We start from the raw sequence: 15,715 nt of genomic DNA on the forward strand, positions 1-15,715 counted from the left end.
CTCACCCCCGTCCCTGCTGCTGGGGACCCCCAGTGGGAGGAGCAGGCCGGCTGGAAGCCATGAGGGTGCTGCTGGACACTGCTGTCCCTTCCTTCTGGCAAATCTTTCTTGGGTTTCCCACCTTCTCTGACCGGAAGCCCCTGGGAGGAAGGTGCTGAGCCCACAGTGACCGCCTTCCTTTTCTCTCTGTTCAGGCTCCACTTCCTGGTGTTTGACACGGAGGAGGTCCACGACGTGCTGCGCATCTGGGACGGGCCCGTGGAGAGTGGGGTCCTGCTGAAGGAGCTCAGCGGAGCAGCCCTGCCCAAGGACCTGCACAGCACCTTCAACTCGGTCGTTCTGCAGTTCAGCACCGACTTCTTCACCAGCAAGCAGGGCTTTGCCATTCACTTCTCAGGTCTGTGCTCACTTCCTGCCCACCCCTGTCCGTCTGTCCTGCGGCATAGCCCCGCTCCCTCCAGTCCCTCCTTTCCTCCAGGCCTCTCCTCTTGTAGAGAGAGTCACTGAGCAGCAGCTGTGTGCCTGGTACCTGGTTAGCACTTGTTCAAATACATGTGCTGAGCTTACTCTGCAGGGGAAGACAAGCAGCTTAAGAGACACTAACGTGCAGATTGATGAGTATCTGGGGAGAGAAATATAAACTATAATGTTCACCTTGGAGCATCAGGGAAGAAAGATATTCCAGAAAACACAATGCCCAAGCTCAGACCCGCGGGATGAGTAGTAGAAGTTACAGAAGGAAAGACCATGTTTCAAGCAGGGGGTAGTTGATGATGCTGTGGAGTGGGAGGTGCCACGGAGTAGGACTTGGGGGGCATCTGTGGATCCCTGTTAGATGAAAAAGAGAGAAAAGGGCACCGTAGGTGCAAAGAACATGTGCACAAGTGCAGAGGCAGGATGAGAGGATCCAGAACGTGCGGGCTGAAACTCGGGGAGCACGGAAGGAGGCACGCAGGCCCCCAGTGACGGTGGGATGGGGCTTGGTTATGGACAAGCCGCTCTACGTGCCACACACTCTGGTTCTTAATCTAGTGTGGGTTTCAGGAAGGACCGAGAGCCAAACATGAATGATCTGAATTCGATTAATTATGTACTATAGTAGCCAATTATGGAGGAGCATGACAAAGAGCTACCAAAAATGGGCAGTGCTCACACATCCAAGTCCCAGTATTAGATAATTCATGTGTTGATCCTGCCTCCCCCTGTGATGCACCGTCTCATCTCCTCTGAAGTGCCTCTTCCATCACTCATCTCCCTGCATAAGTGACTGTGCCTCGGTTTATGCTTATGTTTATTATACAGCAGCTGTCTTCATTACCATGTCCTTACTCCACTGTGTGTGGGGAGGGGGCGTTGCCATGGTGATTGCAGAGCGAGCCCATGCGGCACCCATGCCGTGGCTTTGCCTCCGCAGTCTCCCCTCGTTGGTGTATTAACTAAGGGTGGTTGGGTATATTTCTGGTACCAGGTGGGCTGGAATGGTGTTACAGACCCTGCTTGTAGCTCTTGTGCGCATCTGTTTTCTCCGTGGAGACGACCATTCAATAGTCTGTAGGGCAGATGAGGGCCTCCAGGATTATGTTCCTTTATACCCATTAACTTGCCCGATTAACACTGATGCAAGCTTCTAGCCTGGCGAGGAAGAGCTCCTTGCAGGGTTCACTGGGAGTCTTCTTACTTGGAATCCTGGCACCCATTCACCCAGGGAGAGTCTCTGGGGACCCAGGGTAACGCTGATCTCATCCAAGATTAGGTCCCACCACGGGGCAACAAGGGAGTCATTTTCGATAAGCATTTCCCCACATCTGTTCCCTAGAGTTCCACGAACTGTTAACTGATGTTGCTGAAGAAAGAACTCTGCACGATCAAATAATGTTGAGAAGGTGCTTAGGTCAAGGCAAACCTAAAGAGGCTATCTGTAATTTGGGACCTCTGAGAACTTTTGGTATGCTAATTTAGCAGGTGAATTCAGAAGGTGTCTATCTAGTAGGTCACAGTTCCCAAACATATTTGACCATGGATGACTTTTTCCTAGACCATCTCAAGAGACTAGCATTTTATGGGACAGACTTTAGAGATTGCTGGGATAAGCCGTAAAGGATCCCCCAGCAGTGAGGAGAGTAGAATGCTAAAGAGACACCTCAGTCCACTCTCTGGGGAAAGGAGTGTTATGAATAATTAAACCAGACATGTATTTTCTCTGACTGTGCCCAAGCTAATGGTTATGGCTTTAAAAACAAAAACAAAAAAAAAACCCTCTTAATTGCTCTAACAAATTCCCCCATGGATTTGCATTATCTGACCTCCCATGCACCGTCAGCATGTCCACGTGGGACAGCATCCCTGGGCACTGTCGCAAACCTTGCCTTCGCTCAGCAGCTCAGGCTGCTTCCTCACGCATTGCCCAGCCTGTAGAAGTACTATTCACCCTTCAAGGTTCATGTCAGATGCCACTTCCTCCTCATCTCCCCATTCAGAATAAATTGCTGTGGCCCGTGGCACCCAGAGCACTTTACTTCAGTTTCTTCGGCACATTGTCAGTCCCAGACACTCTGCCTTGTGTTGGAGGTGGCCACACCCTTGCCATTCCACAGACAGCTCTTAGAGAGTCGGGACCATGTCCTGCCGATCAGAACCCCCCCCCCCATGGCATATGCATGCAGCAGGTGCTCACTCACTGCTTACTGGATAAGCAGGCACATGAACACATGCACACATGAACACATGGTTTTCTCTAATGTATGGGTGTCCTGAGGCAAGCCGCCCTGAGCATCACTTAGGTCCATGGAGAGGGGAGTGGGCTAAGCTACCTAGCCTGGGCTCCAGAAAGGCCGCGATGACTTGGCCCAGGGTCCAGGTGTAACCGAGGTTCAGGAAAGGTCACCTTGCCCTGTGGCTGTCATCAGTTAGCAAATACCAGGACTCCTCTACGGAAGGGCAAATGGCTCACCCCATGTTAACTTTATAGTGTGTGTTTGACAGGGGATTGTGCAGAAATGCCAGAGACGATTAGTGCAGGCTTGGCTTTATTAAGTAAACATGACTGTGTAACATCTAACATCCTGTCTGAAACACGTGGATCCAGCGTGTCCCTGAGGCTTTGCCAAGCAGCTCAAATTCAGGAGCATTAAAGAGGGAAGGTGGGAACAAAGAGAGTGAGGGGGACACTGAAGGAGAGGGAAGCATAGTTGCTGCTACCCGTTGAGCCGGCACCATGCTAAGCACTCTGCTATTAATTTTCAAGGAAGCCTTAGAGTATGGTGGCCATTATTAATCCATGCTGCAGACAGGGGCTCTGAGGCCCAGGGAGGTTTCTCATACAAGGTCATCTAGTTAATAAGCAGCAGAGACCGGATCAAAACCCCCATGTCTGATTCCCAGACCTAGGATCTTCATCATTGCACTCTGTCGCCTCCTATATAAATAATTTTTCCAAGTATGGTCAGAACAGGGAGCTATTTTTCTTTCAGGGAATCATTTACATGTGTACAGTCGCTATAAAGCTAGAGATGAAAGCTAAGTCTGTTCTTAATTGGGAAGGAAGAAGATTGATTCTTATTTGACTTTATAAATAAATTCAGTAAGTGTCAGATGGTGATGATTTGTTCATTTATGTATTCATTCAACAAATATTTACTGAGCATGGCTGTGTGCTGGGTAATGTTCTAGGCCCTGGGGATGCAGTTGGAAGCAAAACAGCTGAGGTCTTGGTTCCCACGGAGATGCACAAGTGATAGCATACGATAAAAAGGCAAACGAATTAGCAAGAGTATTACAGATTGTGCAATGAAAATAACAAAACAGGATAATGTGACCAAATCGGTGGAAGGGGGTCAAGGGATGAGCCCAGAAGAAGGTGGTCAAATAGGCCCGTCTGAGGAGGTGATTCAGGGGCTGAAAACTGAATGACAATATGGAGCTGGCTTAGGAAGGTCTGTGGCACCATCCTTCCAGGCAGAAGGACCAGCAGGTGCAAATGCCCTGAGGGTGGGGGGGAAGCAGGGAGGGACCTGAGCTTGCTGTGTTGGAAGAATTTACAGTTGTGGCTGGAGTATAGTATAGCATATGTAAACAGATGAGCATGCCTGTATTCTGGTAAAACTTTATTTACAAGAACAGGCATAGAGCCAGGTCTGACTGTGGGCCCTAGTTTATCGCGTGTATTGCTATTGGGTATGCGGTATCAGATGCTGTAACTCCAGACTTGTTCACACAATCTTAGATCTTATAGTTGGTGATATTAGTGTGTACAGTTGCCCTGGGCTGGGGCTTCTCGAGCTTTTCCACTGAAGTCCGCCTCAGAGCAGAAGAGAGTAAATGTATCTCCCCCTGCCAATCTGGAGGCTGTAGGAGGCTACAGTCTCTTTTAGGCTTCATGTTTTTGCTGAAGAACTCAGGTGAATTTTACATTCTACTCCACAATAAATTCATTGGGTTTTGTGCATGCTATTTTTCTCAAAATTTGGGGGCGGGGGGAATCTGACCCTCCAACAAATGAATGTTACGGATCCTGTGGCCTCCGGTGCCTCCTGTCCCCGGGGCCCGCTGACCACAGTCCGGAGGATGACAGGTTGCCGCTGCCCCGATTCTTTCTCTGGACTTTCTCTTCTGTCATTTCCTTCGCTCACAGTGCATCTGCTCATTCATTCACTCATTCATTCTTTTATTCATTTACTCCTTCCCTCCATCATTCATTTGACATTCACTTTTAAAGCACGCACAGTCCATCTTACACTAAGTTAGGTATCAGACTGCGAACATCTCCCACATTCCTGAGGTTTTTGAATGTTTACATACATCTCGGCTACGAATGTTTGTTTTGAACTCTACTTTGTCACCTGCTACAAACATCAGACTTTCCTCCGGTTTCAGTCTGATGGGTCGCTGGGCGTTTGCAGCGCAAGAGAGGGTGTGGTCTCCACCTGACTGCAGTTCTCCCTCTGCCTTCCGTGCCGCTGCTCGGCATGCAGGCAGACCAGCTCCCAGCCCGCTGGCAGACCCTGCTTGTCTCTGCTTATCTGTGCAGCAAGGCGGGTATCGTTAAATCGAACCCAACTCACTTCTTCTACAATCACAGCTCTGCAGTCACACCTAACTCATGGTATCTCGTGACGGGTGGATGCCAGCGATGGTGAAGGTTCTGGTAGGGCTCTGATGGTGGTCCGCAGTGGTGGTGGAGGCAGTGACGGGAACGGGGGTGAGAACAGAAACGGTGGCCCTGTTGCCAATGCCGCCAGCGGGAGGTGACAGAGATCATGGCCGTGACACTGGCAGCGGGCACGGTGATGACAGTGAGGCTGATGGGCTGGGAGCCTCATTGTCTGGCACTTGTTCTTCTGCTCCCTTGTCCCAGTGTCCACAGCCACGTCCTGCAACGACCCTGGGGTCCCACAGAACGGGAGCCGGAGTGGCGACAGTTGGGAAGCCGGAGATTCCACGGTGTTCCAGTGTGAGCCTGGCTACGTGCTGCAGGGGAGCGCAGAGATCAGCTGTGTGAAGATCGAGAACAGATTCTTCTGGCAGCCCAGCCCGCCAACGTGCATCGGTACAAAGCAGCCGCAGGGTGAATCCTGCCCTCTGGGCGCCCCGCTTGTGTGTTCCAGACCCCGTGGCCTAAGTGGTAGCTGCATCTGGAGGCTGGCCAGGAGCCTCGGAGCAGCTGAAAGTTGCAGAAAACCCGAAGTTTATGCTGCTTTGCGTGCATATGCGCACACACACACTCCCTCACATTCACACACTCACACTCTTCACACGTGACAAATTCTTCACTCTCCAAAGTGGTCCCCAAAATGTCTAACCAGGCACGTCTGCCTCTTTTCTCCGTGGCTCAGGCTATATAGGTTGGAATGAGGACAATGGGTCAGCTCGGGTAGGAAGGTCAGCAGGTTCCAAAATGCCCCTTCTAATACCTAAAGCACGAGAAGGGCATCCACAGACCTGGGTGTAAAGGGAAGAACCTTCCCCTTTCTCTTCTCAAGGAAATTATTGGTTACCTGGGTGTTAGATCTGTAGATCTGTCCTTACTCTTAAAATCTCCCCCTTTGACCCATGCAGAAATGGAAGCTCTGTGACTTGCCCAAGGTCAAGTAGCTTGTAAGGGTTAGGGGGTGAATAATCCTGCTCCCCAGCTCCTTGAGCCTGGGAGGAGGAGGGAACTTGAAGGGAGAGAGAAATAGAAACATTCCAGGTGCTCATTGCCCTATGACCCTTTTTCTCAGGCCAAATACTGAATGCATTTATCTCCTGTGTCAACGACGGGTGTTAGAAGAGAAGCAGTAGCCACTGGGTCCCCTTACTGTGTGCTAGCCCCACACTGGACATTTTCTTACCCAGCCTCATTTAACTTTACCTACAGCTCTCTGAAATGAGCACCATTCCCTCATTTTACAGTTCAGGAAACCGAAACTCAGACACATTTGGATATCTTGCCCAAATCACAAAGCTAGGATATAGCCGTGCCAAGATTCATACCCACATCAGTCTGAAAGCAGAGCCTTTCAATTTCCTACTTCCCACACTGGCTCCTGTGCCGGGGATGGGTTCCAGGGACTTCCCAAGACACAGCCCAGCAGCCTTCACCCTGGCGATGCCCTGCATGGCTTTCCACAAAGGCTCAGTGGGGGGCTCTGTCCAGGCATCCGAGGACTGGCCTTTGCCAGCCAAGCTCTCAGGCCTGCTGCTGAAGGTGAGACACTGAATCCTGTCTCTCAAAGGTGATTAGGAGTCACCTGGGTTATGTTGTAGGAGCATGGTGAATATACAGCTGACAGGAAGTTGAGACCTGGCTTCCAGAAACAGCTCCGATCTCAGCTACATGGAGGAAAGAGTGTGGGGTCCTGAAGTAGACAGATCTGGGTTCAGATCCTGGCTCTGCCATTGACTAGTTCAGTGGCCTCAGGGGAACCACTCCATCTCTCTGAACCTCAGTTTCCTATTCTATTAAGTGAGAGTAAATATACTCACAGCATCATGGCGTGAGGACACAGCTAACCCAAATCTCAAGAAATACTAATTTCCCTCCTTCCTTTTCTCTTTCCTTTCCTTCCTTCCTTCCTCGCTCCCTCCCTCCCTCCCTTCTTTCCCTTCTTTGTTTTCTTCTCTCGAGTTTTTGGACTCACCTCCCTTCCCTGAACCCAAATCCCACCTGGGCAATGGAATTATACTGGTGAGGCCCAGGAGGGAATCAGATGACCTCTGAGGCCCCTTCCAAAGTTAACATTCTCTAGGGCTGTGATTCCTTAGCCTTCTCCTACAGAAAAGCAGGTCCTGAGACAAGACTGGCCCAGGTGGAGAAGGGGGCGGGGTGCGCACAGTGTTAAGCTGTTGAGAGCAATAAATGTGCAGCGAGCAGGGCAAAGAGGTTAATTCAGCTTTCATTACCCATTCTTCTGTACTCAGCTTGGGGAAACGTTCCTCAGGCAACAAAATGAATGTCTTTGTCTCTTCTCTCAAACAGTCTGGAAATCCCAGTGACAAGCCCCTAATTTCCAGCTCCCTTGGCAGTCTGCCATGACTGGTCTGGCTGGCCTTGATATCCCTTCATTATAGGGAGGAAGCAAAGGGAGAAAACAAGTATTTATTGAGCACTGGGCTAGACATTTTAGCTGCATTCTCACAAATGGAATCATCAGATGGTAAGTTTAGAGCTCAGGTTCTGGTTTGCAACTACCGACCGAGTCTGGTGGCTTCACCACAACAAGCTGTGTGGCCTTAGGCAAATTACTGAATCTCTCTGGGCCTCATTTTCCTCCCCTGTAAAATAGGGGCATTAGGAGTACCTAGCTCACCGGGCTGTTCTGAGGAGGAAAGAAGTTCATGCTGTAAAGCGCCTAGGACCACGTCTGGCTCACGGTGAACACGGTGTGTGTTAGAAGTTATTATTGTTGTTACTCTTTTTTTATTATTATTTATTTTATAGATGGGGAAGTGGAGGCTCAGAGAGATGGGAGAGCTTGCCCAAGCTCACAGCTAGTAAGCGGCATGGTCAGAATTGGAACCCAGGACTATGTAACTTCGAGTTCAATGGCCTCTCTCACACCTCTCGTCCCTCGGGACTGCCCGGCCACTGCTTGGCCATCTGGGGTGACCAGCTGCCTGCTGCCACCCCTTCCTGGGCTTCCATGGTTTGTAAGCTCCAGCCTGGGCCCGCAGGCCAGAGCCCACCCTCTGTTCCTGACTCACAGTAGGGAGGGGACAGGACGTGACCCTGGGTGTGGGGCAAGCGCCCTGGATTAGGAGCGACACCTGGCTTCTAGTTCCCACCTGGCTTCCCGACCCCGGTGAATACCTGCTGAAAGGACCAGGTGATGCTGGGATGTTGCCAAGGCCTCATTTGGTCTCCTGCAGCTCGGCTGTCCTGCTGCCTAGTGCCAGGGCCTAGAAAGGGAAGGTGTACCCCTTCATCAGCCCCGAGCAGCAGGAGCGCTCCTGCTGGCCAAGTCGCTAGGATTCTGGCAGGCCTTGACACACAAATGGCAGAGGGTGATGAAGCCCCTGTTGGGGTCCTGAGTGGGAAGCAGATGCCCAAATGTCCGATGCCAGGGAACCATCTGGAAGGGAACTGCTCCAGGACAGAGGCCTAGAACCCAAACCACAAGCACTTTGGGGGTAGGGGCAGTTTCAGAAACAGCCAGGCTCACCCCCATCCCTGGCTAACTTAAGGCAAGAAACCCCTGAGCCACAGAGGAAGCTCACGCCCTGTGGCCTTTGCCCTCATGGAGGCGGCACTGTGCCCCCTTAGGAAGGTTCCCAGGGAGCTGGGACCGCCCACATGACCCCGGCTGCCTCAGACCGTTGCTAGGGTCGGGCCACTCTCGGGGCATGGGACAGTGGGGCCTGTTGTGCGAAGTGCAAGGTTTTATCCTGATCGTACAGGCCTCCGGCGTGTCGCATTGGTGTAACCCTCTTCAACAAGAGGGCGCGGGGGAGAAGCGGGCCAGACACTAAGCAGACCTGGTGCAGGGAACCGTCCTTGCTCACTGAAGCTCTCCCAGCGGGGGCTGCTCCTCTTCTCCCCCACCCGCGATTCCGAGCCGAATGGAAGAGTGTGAAAGTGGTGCCCTTTCGAGCCAGACGGATGAAGGTTGAGTCTCAGAGTGACTCTGGGCGGGTCTTTCAACTCCCTGAACCCTGGGCTCCTCGGTTCTAAGCCAGGAAGGAGAATCCATAGCTCACTGAGTGGTTACGAGACATAAATGAGATGAGGTACCTAGAATGCTGTGTGTCATGTCGGACCTACAATAAGTGCCCCCTTGAGTGTTCCTGGTGTTCCAGTTGGGACTTGGGATATATTTTCCACGGGGCAGGGGGCAAATCCACTACTCTTGTGATCACTCAGGCTTTATGTTCGGCCATGTTGGGGCTTTTACGGCCCAGCCCGAAGCCTGCTGTTTCTTAAAAAGACCCGGTGGGCATTGACTGAGCCCTCGGAGGCTTACCCTGGGTGAAAGCTACAGCGTGAGGCAATAAAGCTCAGCTCTGCGACAAGCGAGTGGCTGCTCTCGAGTTGGGTCTTGGATACGCCCTTGGCTCCCACCTCCGTGTCCAGTCTCGGATTTTCTGGCCTCTCCTTGAACGGCTTTCCCTGCTCCTATGGGCCCCCTGCTGACCTACTTGACTTCAACCTCCAATGGCGCCCTGTGGGGTTTCTCAGACCACGCTATATTGATAGTCTCTACCATCTTTCCTGTTGACGACCCCATACACTTTCCAGCCCCCGCTTTACCAGACCCCACAGCTACAGGGCAGTGGCCCAGCCATTTAGGGGAGAACCTGACTCAGGATCTGGGAAGTGCCCCAGCAGGCTCCGGGTAAGCCGCTTGCTGCATCACCAGCCACTTGCCCCCTCCCTGCCCGTTAAAAGATCCGTCCTCAGGGGGGTGGGGTGAGGACCACCATGGACGAATGGAGCTCTGTCATATCTCCATCCAAGTGAGGTGCACACGCTGTCTTAGACAAGGTCTTCTGGAAACTTGGAAAGTATCTGCAGCTCCAGGCAGATGCAGAGGACATTGACAGGAAGGAGGCCAGCCGCGCTTGGCAGGTAAACGTGGCTGTGTTCTTCACACCTCCTGATGGTGGGCGCACTGGAACTCGGGATCAACACCCGCAAAGCTCACCTGGAAACTGGACGTGAGGCTGTGGAAGGAAACCATGTAGTTCAAATGTCTAAAAGATGAAGGAGTGTCAACTATTTCCAAATATTGACTATTTACCATATGCCAAATGCTTTAACAGACCTCTCCAACATCTTTACTACCATCCCTGAGAGAAATAGTACCTCTTCCTGCAATAGGGAAGGGATGCTGAGGTCCAGAGAGGTTAGGTAAATTCCGTAAGGTCACACGGCCAGGAAGTGGTGGGGCCAGGTAGTTTGGTTTTGTTTCTAATAATTTATTGAGGTGAAATTCACATAACATAAAATTCACCTTTTTAAAATGAATGATTCAGTGGCATTTGTTACATTCACAATGTTATGCAACCACCACCTCTGTTCTAAAACATTCCCGTCACTTTGAGGTAAAACCCTGTATCCATTACATCCCACCCTCCTCTTGTCCCCTAGAGTCAGGTTTTCACTCAGGTCTGCCAGACCCAGTGCCTCCTCCACTGTGCCTGCCAGCACCCAGGGCTGACCTTTGTCTTCCTCTCTCCCCAGCGCCCTGCGGGGGAGACCTGACGGGACCATCAGGCGTCATTCTGTCGCCAAATTACCCAGAACCTTACCCACCAGGCAAGGAGTGTGACTGGAAAGTGACCGTCTCTCCGGACTACGTCATCGCCCTGGTATTTAACATGTATGTACCTTTCCCCCGGGTGGGAGACGAGGGGCTCAGAGCAACTAGGGGCTTTAGACCGGGGTCTCCAGGTGAGTGCACACAGGTCCGCTGGGAGCAGATGAAGGAGCCCGAAGGAGGGAAACTAGCGTCTATTGGATGTCTCCTGGTGCCCTGCGCTGTACTCAGCAGCCTCACCCATATTATCTTATTTAATCCCTATAATTGATGAAGTGGCTATTATTCTTTCTTTCTACCCTTCTTTCTTTTTATCTTTCTTTCTATCTATCTATCTATCTCTGAAGATGTTGAGATTCAGAAAGCAGGGCCTTGCTGGATCCTTTTCCCGCTGCTCCCCTGTGTTTCCCCCCTCCACTGTCACCGGGCTCCTTCCCTCATGCTCCCTAGTGTGCGAACAGGCTCAGGTTTTTCTCAGGTCCTCCCCCATCCAGCTCCTGCATTGCCTCCTTTATCCCTTTAGGGGCAAACTCTTCAAAAGAATCATCTCTGCTTGTGTCTACTTCCTTGCCCCCTGTTCGCTCTCAGACCACTGATAGCTGGGTTCTGCTTCCATGGTTCCGCCAGCAAGTCCTCTGATAAAAGACACCAGCGACCTCCTGGTTGCCACACAAAATGACACTTCCCATGTTTTATCCCGCTGCACCTCTCGATCACTCCCTCCATCCGTACCCTGCTTTTTCTCCTTGGTTTCTGTGAAGTTACTCCCCTCTGGTTCTCCAGCTTCTTCTGTGACTTTACAGCTTCCTCGTCATACCCCCCTTCCTTGGCCAGGCTCTGTCGCCTTTTCTCTTCTCATCCACACTTCCTTCCCGGGCCAGCTCATCTGCTCCGATGGCTTCACCTTCGTCTCATAAACTGGAGACTCCACACTACCACAGCCCAGACTTCCTTCTGAGCTGCAGGCTCTCCTATCCAACTGTTGGGGGTCTGGTGCCTGCAGGCGCCGCAAATGCAGCACGTACACACCTAAGCCTATGACTCCCTCCCCTCCCCAGAAGAGCTCTCTTCTGACCCCTGGGGAGTGCCGCCATCATGCACCTGCCCTGCTGCTTCCGTTAGTGAGCAGGGTGTGGAACCTCTGCTGCCTTAACAAGCCTCACATTTTCCCCTCTTCTCCAGCCTCCCAGCCACTATGTTGGTTGAAACTCTTGTTACTTCCCATCCAAACTACTACCATAGTCTCCTGACTGGTTCCTCTGCCCCCATCTTCCTCCCATGCCAACCTCTTCTTAAGTTAGCCATGGAAGTGATCTTGTCATGTGAAAATGCTAAAATAACCACCTCATCTTTCATTGGAACATATGATAACATGCTACTCAGCGATAAAAAGGAATGAATGACTGATACATGCAACATGGCTGAATCTCAAAAATACCACACTGAGCGAAAGAAAACAGACCCAAAAAGTCCATAATATATGATTCCACTTATACAAAATTTTAGGATCAGCGAAATGAATCTATGATGATAAAAATATGTTCAGTGGTGGCTTCTGGGGGTGGTGAAGATTGACTGGGAAGGAGAGCACTTGGGGATGGTGGGAATGTCCTGGGTCTTGCTATGCATGTATCAAAACCCATAGGGTGATACACTTAAGAGCTGATCATTTCATGGGGTATAACTTATACCTCAATTTGAAAACAAACACACAAACAACTCGATCTCTTATTTTAAAATCCTGTCATGGCTTCCTCTTCCCTATAAAGTCAGAACTTTGGTTTTTCAGTCCAAGCAATCTGGCCCCTGCCTACCTCTCCACTCAGTCCCCACCACCCCGTCATAACCCCTGAGCTCCAGCCAGACTGAACTGCTCACAGCTTCAAGACTACTCCTTGCCCCTGTGACTTCGCCTCTGCTTCTCCCTTCATGGAGACTTCCTTTTCCCTCCTTGTCCAACTACTGGGGGGTCTCTGCATCTCCCAAAACTTGACACCAGCTTGGCCTCCATGAAAGTTTCATTCCCTCCTCCCCGAGGAACTTTGTGTTGTGATCCCATGTGCCTGTACAGACTTTATACTTTGCTTTGTTGTCTTCACATCCGTCGCTTCCTTCAGCCCCATCGCCATCTTGAAGAAGATGTGGCGTCTGACATATGCCTGTGTCCTGAGCACCTTGCACCATGCCTGGCATATTGAGAGTGCTCAGATGAAATGTGATGACTGAAGGAAGACAGGGACAGACAGAAGGCAGTTAGAAAGTGGTGGAGCCGTAATCTGACCAAGACTGACTCCCTCCAAGACACTTCCCTGGTGACTTTTGCAAGAGCAGGTGGTTGGAAGCAGAGTTATAAGAGCAAGAAGACCGCACCACGCAGCGGTGGTGGTGTGCCTTTGCAGGTGACCCCAGTGTGAGGGTGCCGTGGAAGAAGGAGGCCAGTATACATCTGGCTCCCCACACACACATCCCGGATCCCAGGGGCTCCACATTCTTGCCAGTCTTGGCATTTTCCATCATTTTCACTCTAGCCAATCCAGTGGGATCGATGATGTTCAAGAACTCTAATATCCAATTTGCCAATTTTTTAATTCAGTTTTTTTCCCACATGAGGGTCAAGATAACTAAGAAAGAGGCACGCCCGTGGGCGCCAGGAGCGGGGTGATAGCAGAATCTGTGAAAAGCTGGGAACTGGCGCAGGGATGAGGGGATGGAGCCAGGTTCTTCATGAGATTAGACCCCTCCCTGCCTAGGAATGGCCCCCTGGGTGCCTCTTTCCCTCCTGGAAATGGAGGTGCAGAAGAACACAATCTAAAGACCATCGGAGGCAGATAAGAGAGCTCAATATATAGAATTGGCAACTTGTTTTCCCTTCTGTGCAGAGTATAGTGAATACAGACAGCAGTACTGTACTATAATCCTCAAACTTGTTAAGAGACTAGATCTTAGTTATTGCAACCACTAGAAAGACGTGATACCTGTGTGCGATGTGATAAAGGAGCTAGTTTTCACCACTGTGGCAATCATATTACAGTATAAAATGTATCCAATCAACATGTTGCACAACTTAAATTTACACAATATTATATGTCAAATGTATTTCAATTAAAAATATATTTTTTTTGTTTTTTCCAGAAAGAGGGTGTTGGGTTTTGAGCTCTAGCTTTCTGGGCACTGACGGTAGGGCCGGTCTCCTCTGCCCCCAGGCCTGGCTTATCCATCTCCAGGCCTGACTGGGAGGCCGTCGGGGCTTCCCCCCTCCCTCCCACCAGGAAGTGTCAGGAGTTGGGCACCGGTGGGGTGGAGGGCTCACTGTGTGGGAGGCCCCCCTCCCTCGGTTGAGCCTGTTTTGACCTTAGTGGGGTGGGGGCGGGATGTTTTTGTTCCCCAGCTTTAACTTGGAGCCTGGCTATGACTTCCTCCATATCTACGACGGACGGGACTCCCTTAGCCCTCTCATAGGAAGCTTCTATGGCTCCCAGCTCCCAGGCCGCATTGAGAGCAGTAGCAACAGCCTCTTCCTCGCCTTCCGCAGTGACGCGTCCGTGAGCAGTGCGGGCTTCGTCATCGACTACACAGGTAGGGCCCTGGTGGCCAAGAGCCAGCCTGAGCCGGCACAGGGGTGGGGTCACCAGCAGAGCCCCTGCCCTCCCTGTGGCCCTCCAGGTGGCTTAGCCTTTCCCTCCCATGTGCCCCGGCACTGTCCTCGCACCTCATTTCTATTTCCACATCCCTGCTCCTCTCCTGTCCTTTTCCTGTGAGGGTCAGTCCTTGCAAGCCCAAGCAGAGGGGTCAAAGCAGGCCTCAGCACGTTTTTCCTTAAAGGCCCAGAGAGTCCATATTTTCGGCTCGTGAGGCATTCGGTCTGGGTCTCAACCGCCCAGGGCTACCACTGCCGCCCTCAAGCGGCCCAGGACAAACTATAGAGGAATGGGTACGGCCGTGTTCCCATAAACATCTCCTTACAAACAGGCCTCGCTCCCTGCCCGGTCGAGAATCTAGACTGTCAGATTAACGGCGTCCCGGACTCATGTTTGCCACTTCACAGCTGTGTGGCCTTGGGCGAGTTACTGAACCTCTCAAACCCTCCATTCCTTCATCGTAAAACGATGGTAGACTGATCCCTGCCTCACAGACACATTGTGAGGATCCGCGACCCTGTGCTTCGGAGCCCTTAGTCCGGCGCCTGGCACATGGCAGGTGCTCCATAATGTTCCAACAGCAAGAGTAAGAGAGGCTCCAGGCTCCCAGCCATTCCGAGTGCTTCTACCCTGTTATTCTCTGTGTGACCTTTTCTTCTTCCCTAATTATCCCGGACACCATCATCCAAATCCTAGCTCCACTTCTTGCTTGATTTGTGCGCTTGGCAAGTTATTATCTCTTGGAACCCATTCCTCCATCTATAAAGTGGTGGTAATAATAATTATGCTGCAGAAGGTTAAAATTAAAAGATATTTTACACATACGTATTATATGTAGGAGTACAATACCCAGTAGGTGCTAAACACTACGGATACTCTAGAGATGATTGATTTTGTTACTGTTGCTCTAACCCAAGTTCACCCGAGCCTCCTCAGCCTGTGTGGACAAATGGGGTCATATTACCCCATTTAATATAATTTTTAATTAAAATTAAAAAGTTTCTGACTCATGTCCCCCACTTGCATAGTGTCGGACCTCAGCAACCTTTTAAAGGGTTCCTTAATTAAATATTTCTGGCAACTGCTGGGAATGTCTCACATACACTCGCAAATAATACCAATCATAACAATAGCTAATGTAGCATCTACCACCTGCCAGCACAGTCCTAAGTACTCCACATCCATCAACACATCGAAATCCTCGAAATTGCCGACCGCCTGCCCTTTGTCAGATACAGTTCTAGAAGATACTTAGCGCACAAAGTAGAGAAGGTTTTGCCGTGGTCTTCTCTCCCCGTGGGGCTGGCCTGGGTAATGTATATTTTGCCATCCTCTCTTCCTCCA

General features: G+C 51.0%; 1 protein-coding gene across 2 annotated transcripts in view; it reads left to right on the top strand.

Moving 5' to 3' along the window:
- Positions 1–15,715, top strand: part of CSMD2 (CUB and Sushi multiple domains 2) — a 584,478-nt gene that overhangs the window by 433,546 nt on the left and 135,217 nt on the right. For both annotated transcript variants that reach the window (XM_036065279.2, XM_036065276.2), the window contains 4 exons: positions 195–397; positions 5,354–5,545; positions 10,658–10,796; positions 14,122–14,309. In XM_036065279.2, the coding sequence (XP_035921172.2) occupies positions 195–397; positions 5,354–5,545; positions 10,658–10,796; positions 14,122–14,309 (722 nt within the window). The remainder of the gene's footprint in view (positions 1–194; positions 398–5,353; positions 5,546–10,657; positions 10,797–14,121; positions 14,310–15,715) is intronic.

The sequence above is a fragment of the Halichoerus grypus genome, chromosome 5 (assembly GCF_964656455.1).
Source record: "Halichoerus grypus chromosome 5, mHalGry1.hap1.1, whole genome shotgun sequence".
Lineage (NCBI taxonomy): Eukaryota > Metazoa > Chordata > Mammalia > Carnivora > Phocidae > Halichoerus > Halichoerus grypus.